This window comes from Hyperolius riggenbachi, chromosome 4 (genome assembly GCF_040937935.1).
Source record: "Hyperolius riggenbachi isolate aHypRig1 chromosome 4, aHypRig1.pri, whole genome shotgun sequence".
NCBI lineage: Eukaryota > Metazoa > Chordata > Amphibia > Anura > Hyperoliidae > Hyperolius > Hyperolius riggenbachi.
This window is the reverse complement of record NC_090649.1, coordinates 135,354,615-135,382,447: the sequence shown is the minus strand read 5'-3', so window position 1 is coordinate 135,382,447 and position 27,833 is coordinate 135,354,615. Positions and strand designations below refer to the sequence as shown.

The 27,833-nt window shown below is 41.2% G+C and overlaps 1 protein-coding gene across 1 annotated transcript in view; it reads right to left on the bottom strand.

Annotated features, from left to right (window-relative positions):
* Positions 1–1,937: 1,937 nt before the first annotated feature.
* The window catches only part of EPHA4 (EPH receptor A4), a 110,019-nt gene continuing 84,123 nt past the window's right edge, over positions 1,938–27,833 (bottom strand). The window contains exons 9-18 of the mRNA XM_068280731.1: positions 24,442–24,500; positions 22,338–22,451; positions 22,037–22,222; positions 19,328–19,389; positions 17,061–17,270; positions 13,890–14,039; positions 11,467–11,660; positions 8,105–8,260; positions 6,591–7,250; positions 1,938–4,413 (exon numbers count right to left, since the gene is read on the bottom strand). Coding sequence (XP_068136832.1) covers positions 7,136–7,250; positions 8,105–8,260; positions 11,467–11,660; positions 13,890–14,039; positions 17,061–17,270; positions 19,328–19,389; positions 22,037–22,222; positions 22,338–22,451; positions 24,442–24,500 — 1,246 coding nt within the window. The 3' untranslated portion in view covers positions 1,938–4,413; positions 6,591–7,135. The remainder of the gene's footprint in view (positions 4,414–6,590; positions 7,251–8,104; positions 8,261–11,466; positions 11,661–13,889; positions 14,040–17,060; positions 17,271–19,327; positions 19,390–22,036; positions 22,223–22,337; positions 22,452–24,441; positions 24,501–27,833) is intronic.

Below are 27,833 nucleotides of genomic sequence, written 5' to 3'. Positions count from 1 at the left end.
AGGGCACTGCAATATTCCAGCCTTGATGTGATGAAGGTGTGAACTAGGGTTGGAAGATTCTTTGAAGGAATGAGGTGCTTAATTTTTGCAATAATGTTCAAGTGAAGGAAGGAATGTTTCCCAGCAGCTGAAATTTGATTCCTGAAGTTTAATTCCCCATCAATAAACCTAATCTGCGCACAGTGTTGGAGCTTGTTAGGTCTGAGTTCTCTCCACTCACTAGTGTTGGCTGTGGAGCTGCTTTGCTGTTAGAAGCTGACCTCTGATGACAAGAACCTCGGTTTTGTCATCTATAATGCTTTGTGAGCTACTTAATTATTAACAATTATTCAGAACATCTGTCTTGTATACTTCCTACAGTATGACTGCAGTGGCATGATGGCTAGCAGTTCTACAATCCAACATTTGAATCCCAGTTAAAGCGGACCCAAACCAAACATTTTTTTAATTAAAAATATTTAGTTGCACCACTCTGACACATACAAAGATAAATAAACACTCCTTCAAACCCATGATCATTTCAGTGCATGCTTTTCACCCTTCTCTTTTCATAGCTAGGGTTATACTGGGGGCAGCCATTAGCAATTCCTCCATTGCCAGACACCATCTACTCCACCAGTTTGCCGGAAAATCCCGGCAATTTGAAAGGAAGGGAGGGGTTCCTCCAATAAATGTAAAATATTTTATATTTTTCATCATGCAGATGAAAAAAGGCAGCTATTTATTGTTATAATTTAGAAAATAGATTTTATTTCTGAAATCTTGTATTTTTAATTTGGGTCCACTTTAAAGGATACCCGAAGTGACCTGTGACATGATGAGATAGACATATGTATGTACACTGCCTAGCCCACAAATAACTATGCTGTGTTCCTTTTTTTCGTTATCTGCCTGAAAGAGTTAAATATCAGGTATGTAAGTGGCTGACTCAGTGCTGACTCAGACAGGAAGTGACTACAGTGTGACCCTCACTGATAAGAAATTCCAACTATAAAACACTTTCCTAGCAGAAAATGGCTTCTGAGAGTAGGAAAGAGATAAAAAAGGGAATTTTTTATCGGTGAAGGTCACACTGTAGTCACTTCCTGTCTGAGTCAGGACTGAGTCAGCCACTTACATACCTGATATTTAACTCTTTCAGGCAGAGAAAGATACAAAGGAACACAGCATAGTTATTTGTGTGCTAGGCAGTGTACATATCCATATCTATCTCATCATGTCACATGTCACCTCAGGTATCCTTTAAGGCAATGGCCAAAACTCACTTAGCTCATCTCCTTTCATAGCTTCAGTAGTTGAGTCACACACCTGGTACAAACATGCACCAAGTGTAATATGAGTACCTGATCTCTATACTAGAATCTCGCTATAGTAGACTCTGACAGAGTTAACCTCTGGCTATAGTAAACCATGTGTCTGTATGAATCAACAATGTATGACCAATCCTATAGGCAATACACAGGAGATTCATACAGTATTTTGCTTTTCTCCTGGCGGACTCAAAGGGCCTCAGGGCGGCAGCCTCTTAGGACTCGCTCCACAGGTGACCAGGATCATTAGGGAGTGTTGCCTAAAGACTCCTTACTACTTTACATACTGGCTTGAGCCTGGATTCGGACCCTGGTCAAAGGCTCAAATGCTACATCAAAGGCCTTAACCCTTAGCCAGTATGCTATCCAGCTGATATAAACCTCTGATATAGTAAGCTACTTGGCCAGATCGCTTGAAGTTTACTATAAGGAAATGTTACTGTACTGGGTTAGGGTTAGTAAATTGGAAGGTAAGTGAGGCAAAGGAAGAACACAGCCACCAGGAAACTACCAACAGTCTTTCTTAAAAGAAATTAGAAATGGCACTCGTCATATTCCTTTCACTCAGAGTTTCCTTTAAGAAAGAAGTACAGTTTGCTAGGAAAAAAATGAAGACAACTCATGTAATATTTCAGTAACTACTTTATTTTTATTTATTTTTTTTATTTAATTTTGCCCGGAATGCAAACCTTTGCATTAACTTTGCTATTTTACAATTTTACAAACTAGGTATAAAAAGACCATAAATAAAGGAGATAAGTTATGCGTACCTAATTTCTGGAGAAGAGGAACCAGTTACTCTTCCCTGCGCCAAAAATGCAAAAAATTACAAATGAAACAAAAAATAGAAAAACATAAGTCTAAAGAATGCATGAACCAAAAAAATGTTCTGTTAGATTGCTTTTTGTTTTTCTTTTTTTTTCTATCTTTTTTTTTTTTTTTTTAGAATAAGCTAAATTAAAATTCCTCATTTGCAGTGACACAAAAAATATAATGTCCCTTTTCTTTCTCTGGTTAACATTTGGTGGGGTTAAGTACAAGTTAGGAAGTGAAAAATACTGAAAATACTGCTAAGGATAAACCGGATCAATCTATAACATCTCTGCTCGCGGCTGGACCTAAATGACCCTCAGGCCCAGATGCAGGCATTAGAGTTAGCCGTTCCCATCAGACGTCGAGTATTGCTAGTCAGACAATGCTTGCAATATGTGAAAAGAGAAAGAAATTTTGGCAGTAACACACAAATACTGATTAATGTATACCAACCCTTGCCTGCAGTGTGTGGGCGCAAGTCATGAAGCAAAATGGAGTCTTTTGCGAGATGCAAGGGACTATGGCAGATAAAATTAGGATGATGCATCTGTTTTAAGAAGTAAATGTCACTGAGCTGATAGGGTGGTGCAGACATAAGGTTGATCTCATCTCCTGTTGTTTTGATGAGAGATCTGCATGACTGTTGCCAGTCCCTCTCTTTCAGAGATGCCTATAGACATACATATTGCAAGAATGTCTCTATACAAGTAGCATCATTTGTGCCTCTCTTATTTAACAAGCCTCTATCGACCGTAAAATCCAAACTAACCAATAGAATCCTCACTCGTGTACCAAAAACCTAACCGATAGACTCCAGACTTATGTACCTACAACAAAGGGTGTTTGCTAACATGTGATGGCATCCATAGACATCCTGAGGATTGCCTAGCTCAAAAATTGACAAGAAATTCCCTTATTGATGGCTGACTAATTAATTCTGCTTCGGTTTCATCCTTGTGTTAAAATATTTTATTACCAATAAGACCCTTCGTGCCAAAAGATGGTCCATTACCCTTTCAAATGATCTCATTGTTGAGGAAACCACACCGTGCATCTGACAAAAACAGCAATTCTTGGCAACGTCCGTGTTACAGAATGGAAGAAATCTGGTCAGGTTTTGTGATGTGCTTACCACCCTCGTCTATACTGCTGTCAAAATCCCATATGGCCGGCAGTGGAAATAAGGATAGCCTCATTTGTTTGAGATTTTAGCAATCACACATGGAGGAAACACAATTTCTATAGGGAGAAGCATGGTGATAAAACACATATTGGCAAGATTTAGAACTGTCAGTACTCATAGTGGTCAAACTGCACAGCACTGAGATGAAGGAGATCAGACAAAGACAAAGGGTTAAGCACGATGACTTAAGTTTATATATATGAAACTCATTCTTCCATTTATTTATAAAGTGGTTTGCAAATTTATTCAGTCCTCTTGAAGTTTTCCGCATTTTGTCATATTACTGCCACAAACATGAATCAATTCTATTGGAATTCCACGTGAAAGACCAATACAAAGTGGTGTACATGTTAGAAGTGGAACGAAATGTGGAAAACTTCAAGGGGGCCAAATACTTTTGCAAACCACTGTATATATATATATAAACTTAACTGGCAGCTCTGCTTGGTTGCCACTGGTACCAGTAAAATGCTGAAATGGATAAATTGCATATTTCCTTTTCTATTATCTTGAATGGAAAGTCATATTACATTATAGAGGCCATCACAGATGAGGAGCAGGCCTTGGCCGGAGTGCATCAAGTCTTTGTGGTGTTATGGACTGACCATAAAGCAAAACAGTTAACTGGCCCATGGCAAGTTGGGTCCATGCTTAAGGTTAGTTTGGCATACAATTATCTCCATAGTGACAGAAATGCACTGCTCACACATTGTCCTCTTTAACGTGCGGTGGTGGGAAAGAACAGAAACTGGTCTTGGGTATGTCCAAAGTGCCTCGATTCCCTTTTTACTGATGAAGAAAAAAGCATGGAGATAGTCATGTGACCTCAGTGATCCGAGTTACTGAAGGCAAATATTACATCCAGGTCTTGAAGACATGGCATCATTAGTAAACATAAGCTAGCTCCCATTGTCATTATACACCAGGGCATGGAATACACAGGAAGAGCAGTGGGACCTTGGAGGATTATTTCTTGCTGGAGAAACAGCAGCTGTGTCCGTGACATCTGAAGAATGCCCTCTCTCAAGTTTGCAGAGAACTTTTTTGGCTTCAGTTCACTTGTGTCTGTGGATGGTAGACTTTCTGTGGAGGATGGAAAAGAGTTCCCTGCAAGGAAAGAAGGAGAATCTTTAGTTTTGTATAATACAGAGTTCAAAACAAACACTTTCTGCATTCCAGAAGAGTTATCTGCTTAATTAAATTATGTCTAAGCATGTTATCTATAAACAGGATCAACTACTGACGTTTGAGCATTCAATAATTTATATGACTCCATTAGCTTCCTTTACAGTCTTCCCTGATAAAACAAAAGTCCTCTCCAAAGATCAAAAACTCATGTCAAAGCCTTGATAAACATCATACAGATGGGAAGAAGACGAAAGACACTGGTGTCTCCCTGCACTGCTGGCAATCTACTGTTGTCCATAGGCAGATGTTTTGATGTAACAGCAAAACATCTAATGGTAGCTTATTCTTTAAGCAACTGAAAAGCAGATGTAGCAGCAAAATTTTATGACTTCTAACTGGATTTCATTTTTTTTTAATGTTCAAAGCTGTAATTGTTTTTTTTCCATTTTTTGTTAACATCTGCATTTCAGTTGACTACATAAAGCAAAGAAAAAAAGAAACCCATAATCATGGAATTTCATATACTGCACTCGTGAGGCTCAAATACCCTAAAAGTAATTGTAAAAGCAATATAAAAAAAAAGTAAGATACTTACCTATGGACAGGGAAGGCTCTGGATCGTATAGAGCCTTCCCAGTCTTCTCTTGCTCCGCTCATTCCAGCGTTGCCTCCCTTATTGTGTGTACTCAACCAATTGGTCAAATACACATGTGTGGGCCCTTGGGAGGCTTCGGAAGTACTGGTGTCACCAAGTGCTTCCAAAGACGGGCAGCTCCGTACTGCCCATCAGTGAGCGCGCACCCATGCATGTGCAGTACGGAGCCGCCGGTCTTCGGAAGCACTCGGGTACACGAGTGCTTCTGAAGCCTCCCTAGGTGGCACATTTAAATGGGGGGTGATGGCACTGGAACAAAGGGTACAAGAGAGGACAGTGAAGGCTCTATAGATATGGAGCATTCACTGTCCATAGGTAAGTATTAGACTTTTTTTTTATATTGCCTTTACATTTACTTTAAACAGCAAGCTAAAATGGGTGTGCTATTGGAAAACAGTCCTGGATGCATGCTTGGCCAAAAGCAAGTCAAAAAGCAATTATTTCTATGGCTCTGCCTACTGTCCTGCTCACGTGATGGATGGTAATTCCCTTCTGTTGTAAGAAAGCAATATTGTAATGGTTCAAGTTAGGAAAATCAATATAAATGATCAATTTAACACTAGCAGACAGTTCACTGAATAAGTGTTGAGCTGTGATAACTTGCTATGATTCACACTTCAGTTAGACATTAACAATATGATCATTAACTTTTACCATTTTCACCAGCAGTACAATACTCAATCTATTCACCCAATTCAACTAGCTTACAGTATAAAATCTTCAGCAAAGTTTATGGACCATTTCTGATGTACACTAGAAAAGGTCAGTGATAAGCAAGCAGTAGCTGAATGGAGTAATGGTTAAGGGCTCTGCCTCTGACACAGGAGACCAGGGTTCGAATCTCGGCTCTGCCTGTTCAGTAAGCCAGCACCTATTCAGTAGGAGACCTTTGGCAAGTCTCCCTAACACTGCTACTGCCTATAGAGCGCGCCCTAGTGGCTGCTGCTCTGGCGCTTTGAGTCCGCCAGGAGAAAAGCGCGATATAAGTGTTCTGTGTGTTTGTGTTCATGCAAATTGTCTGCAGTTTGGAAAAGGTCCAATCAGATCACTTCCTGTTGAATAAGACTGTCTCAATTCCAAGCAGCATACAATCTGCAAGCAAGACAGAATTATTTGCATCTCATTGAACAACTCTAAGGTTTACTTACCTAAAATGGCTAATTTAGGCATATCCTAGTCAGTGGTTGTCACATAGAAGACATTCCTTGTATAAGAATCATGTGGTGTAGGGTTGTCTTAAACCAAGTCAAACTCCTGTCCTCAAGGGCCATATCCATGCCAGTGTTTAGGATGGACCGAAAAAATTGAGAAATGTGTTCTTGATGAACCACACCTTTTCCTGATTCAATCCCATCAATTCATTTGAGCTGGGCCAAAAATGTGTGAGGACCTTGGCCCTTGAGGACGGAAGATGGACATTCCTATCTTAAACGCTTGGAGAAAGACTGTGCTCCAAACACATTCCACTGAACAGTGATAGGGAAGAGATTCAAAAACTCACCCTCATATCCCATTCCACACTGTTGCCATTAGGTAGTAAATTATATGTCCTTCAAATCCCGATTTAGTCTTCACAAGTCAGTACATGACCAGTAGGTTATAATTCATCTGATTGACAGGAAGCAGCTTACATTGATCCTGTAATCTTCTCCTACAATGGTCTGCATCTCCAGCAAAAAGATCATATGGTTATTCCATTTGCCCACATTGATGAAGTGATGTACCCATTCCATAAAGATGTCCATGTGACCATCAAACGCAACCCACAATGAGATGGCGAAAGTCTGATAAATCAGATGTATCTAGTGATACCAGAGCTCCCTCTTTGATATGTCTATCTTCCGGATGTAAGTGTGGCACAAACAACTACATTTATTTCCAAGTTGAATGGGATCCACCTCAGCCCCTGTGATAATTTAAGTCTCTGTCCGATGGGGTGAGGTTAATGTAAAAAAAAGTGCAGTTCTTCAATTAAAGTGCATGGATGAGGTAAACTAATTCTTCAAGAGTTCTTAGTGTGTAGTTTTGCCCTGATGCACAGTTTAATCAGACAGGAACCATCCTGCCTTGTAACTGTTGCATCTGGGTCCTCATTCCCTGGACACTGCTCAAAATCTTGTTCTGGTGCGCAGGGGAAGTGATACCAATCCGGGTGAGGTCACTGCACAGAGACAAGAATGAAAATGATTAGTCAATAGCTATGGAATCAACGTATCTCTCAATCTGGAGTTTAATAAAGCAAACCCACAACCACTAGGCATTGACTTTTTAATGCCCTCTGTCTGTTTTCTTTATACTGACTATGATAGCTTCAATTCACACAGCACTGATCTAATACAGAATATACAGAATCATTGCTTATGATGCCTGTACCACAGAAAAGCTCACACTCTGCAATTTCTATTACAGCCATATTCTAGAACCTATTTGGTCACTATTCAATTATGGTAAAGGGAACCTGAGGTGAGAGAGATGTTGTCATATTCATTTCCTTTCAAACAATACCAGTTGCCTGGCAGCCCCACTAATCTTTCTGGCATTAGTAGTGTCTGAATAACACATCTGAAACAAGCATACAGCAAATCCAGCAAGACTTCAGTAAGAAACATCTGATCTGCGTGCTTGTTCAGGGTTATGGCTAAGAGTATACGAGGCAGAGGATCAGCAGGACAGCCTGGCAATGTTTAAAAGGTATTACTTATGGCAGCCTCCATATCCCTCTCGCTACAGGTTCCCTTTAAAGTAGCCTTTTGAGAAGAAACCCATGAAACAAAGAGGAATACATAAGACTGAGACTGACTTTTGTGAGATTTGAACCCAGAACGGAATGGAAGCGTTTCCAACCACTGTCTACAGAAGTCATTAGGAGAACATTTTCTTGATACAGGAAGGGGAGGTTGAAAGCGAGGCTAGAATCTCAAGGCATCCCATAGAAGTAGCTAATTGAAATTCTTATGTGGCCCTGTGGTAGAAACAGCCTTGTGAAAATGAATAGAGTACAATGAGCTTACTTACTCTTGGTTAACGTGGACAACTGATTCCAGATTGGTGTACCCAGCTGCTGTGAAGTTATCTTTGTATCGCTCCATCTTAATGGCCTGAAGCCAGTCCAATACAGACACCACTTGGGACCATTCAGGAGAGCCAGGGTCCAGTAGAGCGGTGTTCGTTCTGGAGGAGAGAAAATCACGGAATGTAAGCCTAGTGTAGTGATAGACATATTTGTGACGTTTACAAGTACATAGATCATATGATTAGACAGAAAATGCGGGGTTGATACTGGCCAGTTTTACACCTGGCCAGTGCGTTTGCAGTGTGATGCTCCAGGGAGGGGGCTACCGCTCGCACTGCAAAAATCGCCTTTCATATGACCCTGCGGCAGATTGCGCCAACAGGGTCATATGCATAGGGCCGCTCCCACACACACGACCCACGCCCAGTGACGTACTCCCCGCTGGGGAGGAAGTAGGTCAATGGGATTCCGCGGTTTCCCCGTCATAATTCCGTTGTTCTGTGCCGCTGCCAATGTGTTTTAAATGTATGCGTTGCCCATAGACTTACATATTACGGTAACATGCTGTTGTCTTTGCAACGGCTTGCTGGCATGTCAGCCCCATAGACTTTCATTATTGTTGTGTTACCTTGCATGCCAAAAGGGTAACGTAACACAATGAAACGGCGTAGTGTAAAAAGGGGCCTCACAGTGCCATTGTCCTTTTACTCACGTGGTGTTTAAATGCCTTAGCATAAGGATCTAACCAGTACTGCAGTATACTTCCATTACTGATTCTGGATCTATTTTCCAATGCAATCTGGCCCATTTCCACTAGTGTGGCATCCGTAGCGTTTCCCTGTATGCGATTCAAGTGGAGAAATGATGTCTACTCCGTCAATAGGCTTGCAGTCTGAATTTCATGCTGATGTGATTCTGGTCAGCATGCAGCAATTTTCTATAGGATGCATCCAAATCCCTATAGCCATTAATGGCTGTGGCTTCGCAAAGGCATGGGTGTCATGTTCAATTTGGAAACGGACATAGAACCCCAGTGAAAATAGGCCCGTCTTGTCTGTGCCTATGCTTACTTTAAGAGCTAACTTTGCAGTGGCCTACTTCTCCATAGGCATATTTTAATACGTGGGGTAAAATCAGTAATGCAAGCTTATTGCTGTACTTATTAGGGCCCTTATAAACACTGTAATCCGCTGCATACTGAAGTATATACGATACATCTGAGGACTTACAGTCAGATACTCAGACTGATTTTAATCATTGGGTCTGGGTCTCTTTTCTGTAGTAGCAGGAAGACTGTCTGGACGCGTGTGAAGCCTTTCAGAAAATTCCCACTGTACAGCTTCTATCTATAAGAGTTAGGCTCTAATCAGCCTTGCTGCACTTATACTGCGCTTATGTTGAGCTCTTTCGCAATATAACAGCCCAATCAACTAGCTCCTGGCCAAGTTCTCCAAGAGCAGACAAAGCCCAGCTTGCAGGGGAGATAATCCGCTCTTTAATCAACATGTTCCTGAACGGTACGTATGATGGAATTGGCTGGAATAAGGGGGTCTTTGATGTAGGGTTAGAGGAATGTCATTCTCCTCAGTTCCCTCTGCGCTGGACCTTTGGGGTAATTGCTTTAGCAGATTCACCACCGTGATTAGTAACATATCCTGAAGCCAATGCGCAAAACGGTCAGAAAACTGCTAAGACTTTTTCAAAGTCATACCAAGAAAGAAAGTTTTTTTTAGTGAGTAGTAAGAGCAGAAGGAAAGATGGGTTCATTGGATCCTGATGAAAGTGAGAATCGCACTTGTAAGCTTTGGCTTGTACCCGTTTCACGCACTGAAATACATCAGCAGACATCAAGCATCTCACCCACATGGGTGCGCTGATGTAAGAGGTCTCTGACTGGCAGATCAGGTTTCGCAACTAGTTCATCTTTCTCGGTGTGTTCTGCCTTACAAGGAACCGCAAGTCCAACATCGCTTATTTAAAAGATGCTACTAACAGCATTTTCAGCAATATATATAAAGAAGCTTCATGATCTCATCATAACTAAGTTCTAAAGGACGATTTGCCTCTTTCTTGGTCTGTGTAGAGAACAAAGTGATATTAGGTAGGAGCAGAATGAAAAGGTTGAGCAATAGGTCAATTCAGCTCCAGGTGCGTACACATGCATGAAGCATGTCGTCCATCCCTCAGGTGACAGCTCAGTGCCATACAAATGTATCGCAAGGCTGGCAGCAGGAGGGGTGAGGATAGGCAACATTGAAATCTACACAGGACAATGCAGCGTTCCGGACTGCTCAGCGATGAACCAGGGAGAGACAGGACAGCACAGCTTCCGATGTGGGTGCAGGACTGAAAGTAGGGGATCACCCACACAGTGTTCAAGTAGGAAGATGCAATCCACACACTAAAAGTCACTTTCCACTGGTTTTATTAATCCACGGTGACTGATGTTTGGTATGATTTGCTGTCTTGTCCATCATACCTTGGCAAAGGGGACCCAGTGAGACCTCAAAACATTAGTTGGTGATATGGCTTGATTGGGACACTGTGGATTAATAAACCCACTGAAAAGTGATGTTTGCGTGTGGATTGCATCAACTGGCAGGCATCAGGAATGAATCCTGGAACAGACCATTCACTAGCTTGTAGGCAAGCGATGCATCCATTGCTATGGAGGGGGTAGGGGGGATGACATATGGCACCCCAGGGATTGGATGATGCAAACAGGAGTGGGGTGCACTTAGGCACTTATAAGGATGCCCTTTATGATCCAGCATGCCAGATCTTATCTCACCCAAGATGGCCTTTGTTTGGCCACCTCACCCTAGCTTAATCCAGTGTCTATACATAGCGTGACAGTAAACTGAGAGATAAATGAAATATTTCAAAATAATCGTAGTGCTTTAAGCCCCTTTGTTCATTTCAGTAGAATTAAAAGACAGGTTGAAGTGTTAACAGCAGCATCATTATAACCAAGAGATCTAATATTTTTCATCCAAGTCGCCCTGAATACCCCTGAGAATCCCTCTGCTTTCTAAAGTGTCCAATCAATATCTATAAACAGAGATACTTAAAAGTCTGTTGAGTGTGGTTACAAATGTAAACTGATCGCGGATAGATTCTGGGTCAGGAGGAGGAGGGGGGAATTAAACAGTTGCTGTTATAGTTCCTTCCTAGTTGAATAATTTAACATATTGATGCAGATATGGCTGTGAGCTGGGATCTCCCCGCTGGGACTTATAACCTATATCTGCTACAAACGAGTCCTTGAAGGCCAGTGCAATTTAATTAGCTGGCCCCGTTTCTGCTCTCGTCATTTGGGTGCAGTGCTGCATGCTGCGGTTTATGAATGAGTGTATTTACTGACCTTGAGCCTTCTAATCCAGTCCTTTTCAAGCTGTTTGGGTTCCGGATAAGCTTGTCTAGCATGCTAACAATCTGTCCAAACTTGGGCCGGTCACTGCGCTCCTTCTGCCAGCAGTCCAGCATGAGCTGATGGAGGGCGACAGGGCAGTCCATGGGAGGGGGAAGACGATATCCTTCTTCTATGGCTTTAATCACCTTGAAAAATAAAAGTTTTGCAGGTGAGCCTGGAACACTGACGTCTAGTCCTTCCATTAATCAGTGATGCTCACTAATGCTATTAGATATTAGTTTTAAAGCAACCCTAAATTGTAAATAAACTTATGAGATAATGAATTGTATGTGTAGTGCAGCTAAGAAATAACACATTAGAAGCAAAAAAAAAAGTCTCATTTTGTTCTCCAGTACAGGAGTTATAAAACTTAATTGGTTATCTATGCAAAAGAGCTTCACTGAGCTATCCCGGTAGAATACAGTCCTGTTTTCTGAAGCACTTAAACAGCCAAGAAACCGTGTGAGACAGCTTGAGATAAGGTTTTACTGCAGGAAAGTTCAAAGGGTCATTATATCTGCTTTGTTTTATAGCTTCAAAGACAGGGTGTGGTTTCTATACTGCAAATATGAATGATGCAATGTTATAAAGAGAAGCTATATAATTGAAAAAAAAACCCATGAGACTTTTCTATGCTATAATGTTCTATTTGTAATCCGTACTACACATACAATTCAATATATTATACTTTTTTTTTTCGCTTCAGGTTTGCTTTAAATAACTCCAAACAAACTTAAAATGCTCCTTATGTATTCCATAAAAAATCAGAAAAAAGACTACATAACCAAACACTGTTACCTATAAACTGTGTTTCTACTGGGGGCATGAAATCTTACATTGTGAGTGCCTACCTATACATGAATGGGATAAAAGGGGGGGGGGGGGGGGGGGTGTTACATGAGGGAGATTAGAAGATGGGAAAATTGAAAACTTAATCCAAACAGCAAAGATGATAAGAGGGGTGGCAGCGAGTCAACAGAATTGAATGTTCTGCATAATAATGCCATCCTCTATACTCTAAAGCCTAGGCTCTCTATGTGTGGTACGCGAACCCCAGGGGGTACTTCTGATGATTCCAGGGGGTACTCAGGCTTGATATACTTAACCAAGAATAACAAATTTAGAGTTTTAGAAAATGATAAATCTTATTTAAAACAATACTATCTTAGTGTTTTAGCTACTTAAAAGCGATAGTAAATGCTTGTACATTTTTTAGAACCAATTACCATGTATTACGAATAAATATATATTTGACAAGGGGTACTTGTGATAATGTTACTATTCCAGGGGGTACTTGGTGAGTACAGGGTTTTAAAAGGGGTACATACCAATAAAATGTTGAGAAACACTAAAGCATCACAGCATCACTATTGCATCACAGCATCACTATTGCATTACCTTGCCAACCCTTGGCCATTTCTAAAAATATCCTGCATGTGTTTTATCTGCATATAACAAAATGTGTGTAATTGTCCTTTAATAAGAGATGAGTATTACAGCTCATTTCAGTGATACAAATACAAGACGCTGGCACTTATCACTGAATGGAGCTGTAATTGCCCACAATATCACTTTCTATATAGTGTTTCAGGATGTGTGGTCCAGCTGACCCCACCATTCTACGAGGCTGGTGGTTTCTCCCTGCAGCATCGTATTTCCAGCTGCACCTGGACCAGGGTTGCTCGCCTGGTGACTTCCGCACTCTCTGGATGAGGGAAGAAAGGTAAAAATATCTCCAGGAGTACAGAGGAAACCTTCACACAATACACAATCCCAGGCTTGGTGTGGGATTGCACGGCAAGCGCTGCACTCAAGGAAATCGAGAAAGAAAGAACCTGGCATCTTCCTCTTGTCATTGTGATCTACAATGCAGACTATTTCCCCTGTTACTATACTTAGGTTTCAGTGGGTCATCAAGAGACAGCTGTCTGACCGTGCTCCCATCTGAGACGCTACAGATGGTCCACTTAAAAAAGATATATATAATTTAAGGAAGGCCATTAGTGAATTATTTTTTTTAATGTCCCCCAGGGACAGTGGTTTAATTGGCTCCAGAGATAATTACAGCAGCGCGCTGTGTGTTTTACAATGCAGGTTCTTCTCCCAGCGGTGAGTTTGTTAATGACGCATAAGGCCGTGCATTTCTATAATTGACAGAGCCTGTAGCTGGGGTTTTATATGAAGTGATGTCATATTGTTAAGTAATCAGAATCCACCGCTTTGACATCACCAGCGGAAACTCCCATTAAAATAGGAAGCGTCAATCAGAGCTGTGTGTGTAGAGAATAGCAGGGGAGTTACATCACTACAGAGCACTAGATGATGAGTGAATGAGGGAATGTGTTCTCATCTGACCAGGAGAGACCGATGCTTACATCTTGATTGGACATGTCCCAATAAGGCCGCTCTCCATAGGACATGACTTCCCACATGACAATCCCATAACTCCATACGTCGCTGGATGATGTGAACTTCCTGTAGGCAATGGCTTCTGGTGCAGTCCACCGGATGGGAATCTTACCCCCCTGCAACACAAAAAAAAAAATGTAATGCACATACAGATGACTTTCAGTGACCTTTACAATGCCTAGTTCACTTTAATGGCAGACAAAGCTGATATCGGCTTTAGACTTTACGTGACATTACTGATCTTTAAGAATTGCCATTTTCACTGAAAGTATTTTTCATATTATGTGCATTTCTGTAGTTCAACTTTTTGACATATTTGTCTTAAAGTGAACCGAGCAGAATTTATACCCCCCCAGGATATCTCAATAGCACCTTAAACATGCATTCTAACAATGTGGCTCATTACTAAAAAACATTCTACCTCTATTTTTATATTTACATTTTTTGTAAAAGGCTGTTACATCTATGGCCTCCCGTTTGCAGAAAGGGCAGGCAGAGAAGGATTGCCTTAATTAGCAGTAGCAATGAGCAAACAAAAGCTTTCATGGGGGGCGGTCCTTTCACACTTGGTCCACTGCGTTGCATCACAACAAATAAAGTCATTGCATTGCTGTGCAAATGTAATGGGTTCATTCAGTGTGTTACAGAACAGTGTGTGCATTTACAGTGGCACTGAGGCATACTTACATTGTACTATATGCCTCAGTGTATGGGTACACCACACCGTTAACATGCAATGCAAATTTTCAGAACCATTGTAGTGAGATTGAAGAATAATCATTTTGCAACATTCTCTATATAGTGTGAAAGGAGACTGAAGCCCCCCCCCAAAAAAAAAATAAAAATTAAAGCAAGCAGAATTATATTTTTTTTAAAAATAGCAGGCTCCATAGGCATAACACTAGAAAATGCACATAATAGGTCAAATCAGTTTGGTATAGTTAAAATCTAGACAGCCAGAAACTTCAGTAATAAAAAATACAAAATTGTTTCCTCATTTAAATGGTGTATACATTTTAAATTTGCTACAAGCTGTAAAAAACCTGGGCAACATCCCATCTGCTGGCCTTCAAACATCCCTGGATCGCTATAAACGTTCTCTTCTCCTTTAAATGGGGTTTGTAATGAAGATCGAAATAGCTTGTGGAGTTCACCTCACCTCAATTTATGCTGTCAGCAGTGGCCTTAATCAATTGCTCATCTTGTCTGTCTTAGAGGAAGGTGACTGCCACTGACAGCGATGGCCTGCTGTCGTCAGGCTGTCACCGGGCTATTTATGATGGTAAAATATAGCATAATTTAAGGCTAGAGTGATGAGACAGGGTAACACACGGCCATAATTTATATTAGGCTACAGCAGTGAAGGTGTTACACATCATCTGCAACAAGATCCGTGCTGGTATGCCTTCAATTAATGGAAAAGCCAACAAGGGCTTGGCTTCCGCAACAGGCCTCAGTGCTTGGTTAAGTTTGTAAAGCGACTCCTTGATTTTTATCTTTGCTCGATTCACTTGGCTGAGATCCTGCCACTGATACACCTAATTGTTGTGGTAATGCACAAAGTGTGTTCCCTTCCCTACTCCCCCCTTCTCCTGTGAGGAGGTTTTTTTGTTCCTTTTGGAGCTGTTTATGTAAACGGCAGGTCCTGGAATGCAGAATAGAAACAAGGCACAGCACAGTGTAACATGTGAAGCTGGGGGCCTTGCCAGTGATTATACGGAGATCAGTTTGCACCCACTTTAGTGGCAAGGGTAATAAGCAACACAGCTGCGAATTTCACAATGTCTTTACTCACTGTACAGCCAATCGCTGTGACTGAAGAGAGAAACAGCTTTGTGCCAAATCTCTAGTTTATGGCATTAACCACAAATATAATCAATCACTATAGAAGAATGTGCAACAACAGCACCAATGTCTGTAAATCTGGAAACGGTGTGGCACCCATTGAAACTGGCCAAGGCAGCGAGAGAAAAGTCAGCTTTAATCGTTTGTCATAACATTCACAAACTCTCCAAAAAGTATCTAATATTCAAACAGTATTCGGGGCAGAAGCAGGTTAAACTGTGACGGAGCATTGTACAGATCGCATTGTGCGGTGGAGTGGCGATTTCTACAGTATCACAGCTGAAATCAGACACTGCAGTGTGGTGCATCACTGGATACCTTCCCACTTCCATTGTAATGGTGGAGAACTGATTGTTAGAAGGACATTATGGTGCCCACGCATGCCAACCTTAGGGTTTGTTCTTCTACGGAATTTGATCGTTTTATTGAATTTACTGAAAAGCAGACATGTAGTTACAATTTTGTTTTGGATCCATTCTACATACGTTTGGATATGGTTTTGAAAGAGAAAGTGCACATTTTTCAGTTGGTATTACTGAAAATGATCTAAATTGGCTCATAAATTACTGGGGAGTGTAATGACTTAAAGGACCACTATTGCAAGAAATTTTTAACTTAAATGTTTATAAGAAGCAGGTTTCTCCCAGAGTAAAATGAATTACTTATTAATTACTTACATCAATTACATTTCTCCTATGTCACCATCACTTACAGTAAACAGTGCAAATCTGACAGATCTGTAGGTTTTGGACTAGCCTATCTCACAGGGGATTCTCAGTATTTCCTTTATTCTTTAGAAAAGCACTCTATGGAGAAGATCTATAGAAGGATGCCAGCCAGCCTCACTACATTGCATGCAATTTTGGCTGCTGGACTGAGCAACTTCTCTTCAGTAAGTAATTTTGAAAATAAAGAAAACCCTGAGACTCCCCTGTGAGGAGATGGTCTAGTCCACAACCTCTCATATCAGTCAGATTTTTACTGCCTACTGTAACTAACAGCAACACAGAAACAAATGCACGTCTTATACATTTCTTGACAGTGGTCTTTTGAAGAACATTATTATTATTCACAGCTCTAACAGTACTGAAGAAAGTAAGTTTATGGTCACAGGACCGTTAATGTGCCACGCAGATGCGGCAACGCAGAATATATGCAGCGATTTTTTTGTGATCATCAGCTGCCATCTCAGAGACTTTGCAGTTACCCCGCAGGAAATAGCCAGATTGCCTATACAGAGATCAGAATTCAGAGAAATGCTCTACCCAGAACTACTGATAATGAATCCTTACCCTGGTGGTATAGGCTGCCTCGGGGTCATCTTCCAGCACACGGGACATGCCAAAATCAGACACCTTGCAGACGAGGTTGCTGTTGACCAGAATGTTGCGAGCGGCCAGGTCCCGGTGGACATAGCTCATGTCGGACAGATACTTCATGCCGGATCCAATCCCACGCAGCATTCCCACCAGCTGGATGATGGTAAACCGGCCATCATTCTTCTGAAATGATAATAATCATAATAATCAGTTACACATGATAAAAAAAAGGGATAGCCTCGTACAATAAGGTAACTATTTCATTTTCCACTTTTGTGACTGCAATAAAATTTCCCCCTGACTATCATGTTGTAACCATTCTCAGGTGTTTTCCTGAGGGTCAGGCTAGGCCAAGCTTGGGCAAGTTGTAACACACAAGCACCAGGAACTACAAACTATTACTGTTCTTTTTACTAGACAGTGCCATAAATTGTCTGTGCTGTGTAATGCTACACCAACATAGTTACATGGAATACGTAATCAAGTCAGGGTAACCTATAAAATAATGACCCATGGGTGGCCACTCTATAATTGAGATAAGTAGGCCCCACCCTAGAGAAATGAAGCTGGTTACATGTATATTATGGTGCTAAGTCCTGCTCAGTGGTGTAGCAATAGGAAATGCAGACGTTGCAACATCACCGGGGTCAACGGACCAGAAGAACCCACTAGGGGCCCGCCCTCAACCACAGTATTAGCTCTTTACTGGTCTTATGCTGGTAATAATCACCTCTATAGATGCTTTGAATAGTAGTAATCATTAGCAAACTGTTCCCCTTTTCTGCTTACACCTCTCATACAGTGGATGTCCTTGGCAGGTTTTGTTGCGCCACATGAATTGTTATGTATAGAATGCTTGGGGGTGGAGGGTCCCAATGCAAATCTTGCACTGGGGCCCAAAGCTCCTTAGCTATGCCACTGGTGGGGTGGAGAAACAGGCGAGCCCTCACTATAACTGAATGCAATAGAGATGAATCAGCAATACAATCTAGCCCAGTTGATTTCTATTCCCCATGAAGATTGCCAGACATGAGAGGTCAGGTACGCGGTTATTAGGGGAATCGGCAGACATCTAATTTCACCTAATCCAGCTATTAACCAGCAGAGCTGGCAGAAGTGATTGCATTTCTATATCTAGCTTAAATCCTAACTCCATAAAGCAATAGCGGCTTCACCTATTAAGCTGTGTTGTCAGTTACATGGAGTAGAGGAAGGGGAGGAACAGACATAAAATATTCAAAGCATCAGTCACCTGTCAGCACACCAGCAAGTCTATCATTAAGAGTGAATGAGTTGAAGAGCTCGCTATTTTAAAACAATGCAACGTTTTCCCAGCACATTTAACCTATAACTGAAGTTTCATGAAAAAAATGATGTGAGATCAATGACTGGTACAAGTCTATTTTGTAATTTAATACTATTAAAATTAACATTCCAATTTCCATCTTAATCTGCATCCAGCTATGGTTTAATAGATATGCCAGGAGATTTAAATGAGTTGTCCTTACAAACATGGCAACACCAAACCCTTTGCTGGACTGAACAGCCCCAAATTCTCATTTTCCCATTCCCATCCAAAAATCAATGTTTTATGCAGTCACTGATAAGTTCACATCTAGAGGAAAACCAGAATTCCAAATGGCTGTTCACAGTCCATATGCAGACACGCCCATTTATAAGTTCCTCTCACCTGCCAATACAGCTGACTGTATGTAGACAGTGCCACTTCATTCATACAATCATTTTTCATGAAAGAAGACTTCTACTTTTAAGGGAAACTTAAGTGACATGTGACATGATGAGATAGACATGTGAATGCACAGGGGCAAGCATAAAAATACCTATGCCATTTTAATTTTCGAGCCTGAAAGAGTTAACATTCAGCTGTGCAACTGACAGTTTCTCTCCAGTCAGGACCTATGGCATCTTTCACTGATAAAACTCTTTTCTGACAGAGAACTGGGCTTCGGAGAGCAGGGAATAGATAAAAAAATGACAATTGTTCATATATTTTAGCTGTCTGAGACACGGGACAAACTGTGTCATTGAGAAGAGCCAAACAATAAATCTACTTTTTTAATTTTTAAACATAACATAAAACTGTGGGATATAAAAAAAAACATTTTAGGAGTAGGAGGATAGATACAATTGTTTATCTCATCAGTATACTGTCATTTAAGGTTCACGGTATGCTTCGTTTTACATAATGAGAAAAGAGCAAACAATCCTTATGAACTAACCCGTAGGAAAGCATCCAAGGAGCCATTTTCCATATACTCTGTAATGATCATGACTGGTTTACCTAGGAATAAGAAAAAGACTATTAATGGCATATAAAGCATAGAGGCTGAGCTGCTGTAACGTTTTCATGCGGCCGGGCATTGAATTGTTGTCCTTAAACTGGATTGTTCTCCCTTGGCATGGCAGAATTACCCTTTCATTGTAATTCCGACCTAGCATGTGAAACATGAATCTCTCGACTAATTCATAGCGGGTGTCTGTTTCTTTGCATAATTACCATCTAAATGTATATGGAAATGTAAGCACTTTTCTGTCTCCCAGCCCTATTTTTCATGCAACTCGCATTTTCTTCTTTCTTCTCTCTTACTGCTACTCGAGCGGCAGCATATTTTAATGTGGTGCATGCAAGGCTTTATTCAGATTTTATGGTTCCATAAGTCACAGAAATGATAATAAGACACTGCTGGAATCTAAATCAGGAGCTTGGAATGTACAGTAGAGAATGGAGGAGACCAGCATTTTACTGCTGACACTTTTCACACCTTACAATAAACAACACTAAACATAGCTACGGGGCAGCCCGCTAGCCCTGCCCCCACCGCCAAAGTGCTGCCTGCTAGCCACCGCCAAATAGCCTGCATAACGGCTGAGGGACAAGCGGAATTATCAGAGCAGACAGCGGTCATAAAGAAAAGCATCTGTATAGCCCACGAGCTGTTAGAAGAACGAGATATTATTGTATGACATTAAACTGTTACTGGGCAGACATTTAAGAAGAAAAAGTGTATTACAAAGATCGGAAAATGGTTCCAGGCAATTCCCTGAACTTGGACAAGACAGAGGGCTGCTAAATACGTCTTCAAAACGAACCTGAATTCAGACCGTCCTCTTTGCTCTAAAAGATAAGCAGCAGCAAAATAACCTTTAAAGAAAAACATTTCTTTGTTACAGCTGGTACAAATCCTGCAATAAATCTGCAGTGTGTTTACTTCCTGCTTTCATGGAAGTAGGCATATTGTTAACAAGCTGTGTTTACCAATTAGCTGCTCTGCCGTGGCAGTCAGGTGACACAGCTGAGACATCAAATTACAACTTGTGATTAGTCACAGATGAGGGGGAATTAGAGAGGCTAAACTTTCTAAGTACATACAATGTTCATTTCTTTATGGTTTTGGTCCTGTGCAAGAGTTCAGGTCCACTTTAAAGGAAATCTGAAGCGAGTAAAATTATTTAAAATAAACACATGAATATTACATACTAGCTTCACTGTCAGTTCCTCTCAGAAGCTCATCATTTTCTTCTTACAGAGATCCCTTCCAGTTCTGACAATATTTTGTCAGAACTGAAATATACCAGTTGCTATCAGTTATATATCAGCTGCTGTCAGTTACAACTGAATGTGCAAGGTAATGCACATGTTTCCCTGTGGCTCAAGTGGGTGATATTACAGTACAACAGTTTTCTGACCAGGAAGCTGTTATGGGGTAATGGCCATTTTTAAAATGGAGGACGGAGAATTCCATTGATCACAGTGGACAAATGGGACGCAGGAGAGGAGAAAACGATTGAGGAGTAGACTACACCGGAGGTAAGTATGACCTGTGTATGGTTATTTTAAGTTTTTATTTTCAGTTCAGGTTCTCTTTAACATTACAAAAGCCGTGTCACCAGATTTGGTAAAGACCAATTGAAGGAGAGCTCGGGACAACCCACTTGGGATTTATCAAAACCACAGAACTATAAATGTGATTTATACATCTTAAAAAAAGTGATGCTTGTTCCGATTTAATGATTTCCCTGCAAGATTGAGAGTGCAAAACCACTATGCTACCATGCCGCCCTACTGCACCCAGGACACCATGCATAGAAGGGTGTTTTGATTAATGCCACTACGAGGTGAGAGTGATAATCACTATGCCCCCTCATTGTGACACTGGGTATAGTGGGGCATTTGATAAATAAAACTGCTATCTAAAAAGAGTCATGCAATGCCACTAATGAACTGGCAGCAGCAAACACCAGTGAAAATTCAGCTACAAATCAGTTCGCTACTTCTACCTGACAAAAAGTGTTGCTGTAGCCAGGCGCATCCTGCCTATGCCACCCCCCCCCCCTCCCAACAATTCAGAAATACGCCCACATGTGGTCCAAAAAGCACACTGCATGCGCATCTCTGAAAATTCCTGCAGTCTCCTCGTCTAGGGAAAAAACGCCTAAGTGAGCATCACCAAAGCCATTTTTATGTGACATGAAGATGGATGGCTCGATCCACACCCTATTCCCTCTGCTTTAGGAAACAGTGTAGCTGTTCCATCTGTCATTTCATGCTGAGATTTTGTGCTCATGACGGGATGATCTATTGTGCTGCTGAATATATAGGGAAATTGTAGGAGGTTCTACGGGACATCCATCTATTAATATTGTGGAAGATAACCGCTCATGGCAATTCTGATGCAATAAATCATATTTGGCTGCATCGCAGAGGGAAATGCACATAACAAACAGCGGGGTCATGTGACCCGTCTATAGTGATTGGCAATTCCTCTACAGTGCTTAGCACAGACTGCAGACTGGTTGTATGTGATTCATACGTTGCTGATGTGATCATGCAGATACATTTAATACTGTTTTTTCCCCCATGAATTGCAACTGGTATGTTTATGCCACTTATGTTTATGCCACTTATTCATCAAGTAAAAATGGCTTACATTTGGTGACTACTCCTTCAAGATGGATGATGTTGGGGTGATCAAACTGTCCCATGATGCTGGCCTCGCTGAGGAAGTCCCGCCTCTGCTTATCAGTATAGCCAGCCTTCAGAGTCTTGATAGCGACATAAATCTCCCTCTTCCCAGGAACCTTCAGACGACCACTGCACACCTCTCCGAACTCGCCTGGGCACAACGGAAAATGCTATTATAACACTTGCAGAAGATGGAAGATGGCTCTACGGTCACTGCACACGTGGCAATGTAAGTAGAATACATTATTTCAGGCTCTCCCACTCACCTACACCAATGACTTTCTCAATCTTAATGCAAGAGGCATCAATCTCCTTTGCAAACTCTCGCACTGCTTGGTTAGGGTCTTCATATGTGAATGGATCAACATAGGTCTTCACACCTGCGACAGCACAAAAATTAAATAAACCAGCCGAACAACAACATAGTGCAGAACAAAAGAAACAACAAAAGTACACATATGACTTAAAACAGAACTCGTAGTATTTGTAGTATTAGATCAACTTGGAGGCTTTAATGTTTGGTGATTGAGTAAACAGGGCCTGTATCATACATCGTTCTTTATTAATTCTTCTTGTGTCAGATCATCCTCTAACTGCTTCTGGAGTGAGACCCAAGCATGGTAAATACATCCACTTTTGAATGGCCAATCTTATTAATTACTTCCATGTAGTACAGCTTATCTGCATATTATATTCATAGTATTCAAAATCTGTTGGCACTCATACTACATGGAAGTGGTCAAATTGGCCAATCAAAATTGGATCAGTGTACCAGGCTTCAGGCCTGAGTTGTAAATTGCAACCTGTCCTTTCCTTTATCACTAAGCAGCTCTCACTGGTCAACTGTAATTAAAACTAGAATAGTGCCAACTTATCCTGTCACCAATATCACAAGACTAAAGATGGTGACAGTTAACTAATGGGAGCCTCTTAAAGTGGAACTAAACTCTGAACTTCCTCTTTGCTCAAAAATATTATCCACAACATTATAACCTTTATGGGAAAAAAAATCATTACAATTGATGGAAATCCTAAAAAACTGAAGTTGTACTTGGTTTCACTTTTGCAGAAGGCAATAAAAGGGTTAAGCCTTGGTGTTTACTTTAAGTAGAGCTGCCTTGGCAGAGCTCTCATATAGTCTATTCACAGCTGCTGACAAGAAATAATTGGATAAGTTAATCTGCCTAAACAAACACAGAACACAGAGAAGTGAATTTCTTCAGCAACTATATGTGGAATAAAGACTTTTCATTGCAGACTGTGCAAGAGTTTGGGCCCACTTTAAGTGAGGGAAGAAAGGGGGGAAGCGCATATACAAAAAAGGTTCACTTTAAAGGTAGCCACAGACATTCAGCGTAATCATGAAGACAGCTGGTCTGAAAGCTCCTATGGAGACCGAATAACCTGAAGATTTTACCATCGACTCTGTAGAGCAATGTCTCCTGAAAAAAAATGCTTCTTGGCCCTGATTCAGTCAACTTACATCCACCACCTGTTTACCAATGCATTGGTAAATGGAGTTTCTGCATTCATCAACAGTGGGTTGCTATGGTTACATGGTGCTGCCTTGATTGGCATGAAAAAAACCTTGCAGATTGGGTTTTTATCCAGGAACGATTATTTGTTTGGCAACATGATATTTGCCATTTCAGTCGGCCAAAATACCAAGTTTATGGCTACTTAGGGCTTGATTCACAAAGCGGTGCTAACCTACTTAGCACGTCTAAAGTCTTTAGACGTGCTAACCAGGGTGTTAAGTAGGTTAGCACCGGATTTCTCAATCAGATCGCGCGCTAACTTTGCGCGCGCAAAGTTTTAAGCGCGCAAAGTTTTATGCGCGCTAAGTCCCATAGACTTTAATGGGCACTTCGCGCGGTGCGCCCTGCGCTCTGTGCAGTGTACACGTAAAGTTTTACGCACGTAAAGTTTTACGCGCGTAAAGTTTTACGCGCATAAAGTTTTATGCGCGAAAAGCTCGTTTAGACGTGCTAAGGGGGTTTTCACAGGCGTGCTAACAGTTAGCACCGCTTTGTGAATCAAGCCCATAGTGTTTTTATTATGCATCTACTAGTCAAAGATGAACTGATTAAACAGAATTTGTTCTCTTTGCTACCTCTGCAATCTCTAATGGCATCACATTTTCAATGCAGGCATTCAATGCTGACAGATCATATCCGACTGTCATCTGATGTATCAAGGTAGCTTAAGGCAACTTGTAAAAAACACAGGCTTTCGTTATATATACGGTTGCCGAAAAAAACACATTTGAAACAAGTCATCACAGATAAACACAAACACCGCAGCAATTTATTTTTACTAGCTGAATTGTTTGCACACTAATCAGAGCTGCTAATTATGAAAAATCATTACCTTGGTTTAAATGCTTCTCTTCATCAGCTTCCTGTTTTGCTTTGCTGTACTTACTGCGCCTGAGGGGTGAGAGAACAAAGCCGTGAAGAGTCTGTGCAGTATGAGCCACATAACTTCATAAAGGCAAAATACCACTGCACATTATGCAAATAGCCAGCCGTGATTTAGCAGGAGAAGTGTCCCTCCAATAAAATAAGGGCCTGTGCCTGGCAGCAAGGCTTATTACCATCATAAAATACAATACATGTTTTATGCATTTTTTTCCTCACAAAAAAGGGGGATTTCTTTTCAAAGACAGGAGTTATAAAAAAAAGGAATACTGTAAGGCACTGATTTTCTGAGACATTCACAGTCTACTTTATTTAAAAATATATTCATTAGCAATGCTCCAAAATGTCTCTAAATCTCTAACAGTGTGTCCCATTTGTAAAGCAGCAGTGAAGATCCTGTTAAAGAGACTCTGTAACAAACAATTTTTCAGCCTTATTTCTTCTATCCTATAAGTTCCTATACCTGTTCTAATGTGGTCTGGATTACTGCAGCCTTTTCTAGTTGCAATGTCTCTGTAATATATCTAATCTTTTTTTTTTTTTTTTTTTTTGTGTGTCAAACTTTGTTGACCCAGAGAGGAATGCACTGCCTCTGCTGTGATAGGGAGAAGTTATGCACGCCCCCTCAATGCCCCAAGCAGGCTCTGTGTGTGTGTTTTGCTTATCCCTCACAGACAGGTCTCTGCCCTCAATTTCAGCTTGTCTGAGGGGAAGGGAGCTGCCCATGCTGAGAAACTGTGAGAATCCCTGACTGGAGTGCAGAAAATTAATGCTGAAATCGATTCACAATCTGTTTGCAGTAAAGGCAGCCATACGATCCCTCTCTGATCAGATTCGATCAGAGAGGGATCTATCTGTTGGTCGATCTGATGGCAAATCGACCAGTGTATGGCTACCTTTACCCTCAAATTAAATGAATTTAGGTCCCGCCCACATATCTGGCCTCATTTATTTTAAATGTCCCTTGCTTCTGTTTCTCTGATCTATCTATGTTTGTCTTCTTTGAACACATGGGTAAGAGGAAACTATTTGTTATGCAAATCTCCACTGACACAGGAAGTGGAAGCTGTACTAGTCAATGAAAGCCAAACACTGTGACCGACAGTGTTAATTTTATTAGTCAGTTGCCAGTTAACCATTTTGAAAATGGTGCTTTAGCACTGTTTACCTTCCTAGACCAATGGAAGTTTGCACTTTAACCACTTTATTACTGTGCACCATTTTATTATGGCACACAAAAGTCTTTCTCTATTTATTTACAGTAACAGATTAATAAAGGATAATTTACATATTTCATAGAAAAACAGTTGTCGGTTAATTATAATGATCGATCATGTGACATAATAATGGCGGGTTCCGAAGTAGTTATCCTCGCAGAAGACCGTTAGCCAGCCAGTTAGTCAGCGGAATGATGAGCGGGATGCTGCCGATGTCATGGGGCATCTGTACTCATACAAGATTTTTACCTGAAGTAATAGTTTCCCGTGACTAAAATCAAAGGTGTTTAGATAGCTGGTAGAAATGCCTGAGCCAAGCCACACAGGTTAAACATACAATGGTTATCAGCAATTTAAGAATGTTTCAACCTGATATTTGTATTAGATAGCCTATTTAGGAAAAAAGAAGGCTGATAACAATGGAAGCAAGCATTCAGAACAATGTGTAATTATGGTTTGTTTGGGGCCTTGTCCAAAGAACACAGATTTACTGATAAAACACTAATAGGAGACTATGAGGGATTGAATGACAGCTTTGCCACATAACTGCTTCTCTGGTCACCTCTGTGACCTTCCATAACCTGTGTGCGCCCTCACACAAAATGCTGGCTGCCATTGTCCAGAAGGCACCTGGAAGAGGGCGAACTACAAAGACAGCTGCCAATCAGCTGCTTCAGGCCATCTCTTAATTACCAAGGGAATCTGGAGTAATTTCATCAGCTGACAAATCATTTAAGAAACATTTACAAGTGAAGGACGGTGCGGGCAGCCAGTGGTCCTCAGGCTCCTGTCCATCTATAAGTGCTAATGGGATATGCATTCTTATGAAGTGCTGTGAAATACCGACAGAGCCAAATTATAACAGCAGCAGGTCACCACCTTCAACAGAAAACTGTACAGGCGAGGTGATAATATAAGAGTTAACATTTCCCACAGGATTTCAATGAAAACAAAAGGCTGGAATGTGCATACATTGTGAGGCAGCAGGTTAGTGTGAGAGGTTTCCCTCAAACATCACATGTGTACACAATGAAAGGTGTGTCTATCAGCCCAGGTCTGCTTTGATCGGTTCTTGTGTGACCTTGATTGATGACTTCAGCTAAGGGACAAAACAGGAACCATAAGCCTGTTGCAGTATACAATGACAAAGCCTGAGGACAGCGGTGTCCTCGCAATACGGGTAGCAGAGGTAGCATCCACTACAGGCACAATAGGCCCTGGGGGCCCTGCTTTACCTTGTCTCCAAAATTCGTGTCTCTTAGGGCTGGTTCAGACGGACGTTTGCAGAGCGTTTACAGCCAGCGTTCAGGGCTTGGTGTTAAACGCTCCCATTCAAGTGAATGGGAGCGTTTGTACCAAGCTTTCAAGCGCGTTTACACAAACGCGGCGTTTGGGTCCCGATTTTCCCTGGCGTTCAAGGAGCCCCTGGAAGCTACATGTAGCTTCCAGGGGAGGTTAACCGCGACGGCTAATGTCCCCCTAGGGGAAGAAAAAACGCGACCGCATCCAAACGCACACAAACGCTGCTGAACGCGACGCCAGCAAACGCAACGCCTCCAAACGTCCGTCTGAACCAGCCCTTAACCAAACATTTTGGGAGTACATTCATGATTTGTTTCACTACTTAGGCTATTAATACAGATTTTATTTTACAGGGACTTAGGTAATAAAGTCTACATGAGTTAAGTGGCCGTTCCTTATTATGTATACTGTATAATAAAATGCATAACTGAAAGCCACAGTAAATTTAGAAACACTATTGCAAAAAAATGTTACATTTAAATACACACACACACACACACATATATATATATATATATATATATATATATTATAGAATGTACATTTATCCCAGTGTAAAATGCACTATAATTTACTTCTCTCCCTATGTAGCTGATATTGTTAATCTCACAGTTCTCAAACTCTGACTGACAGATTTTAGACTAGTCCACCTCCTCATGGGTAACTCTCAAAGCTCTCTCTATTATTTTCAAGAGCACTCCATTTAAAGGACCTATAGAAACAAGCCAGGTAGCCTGTCTAATCCTGTAGGCTAGAGGTGCATTCTGTTGTAAGGGAGGAGGGCTAACAGCGCGGACACAATGGTGTGGGCTGGGCAAGCAAG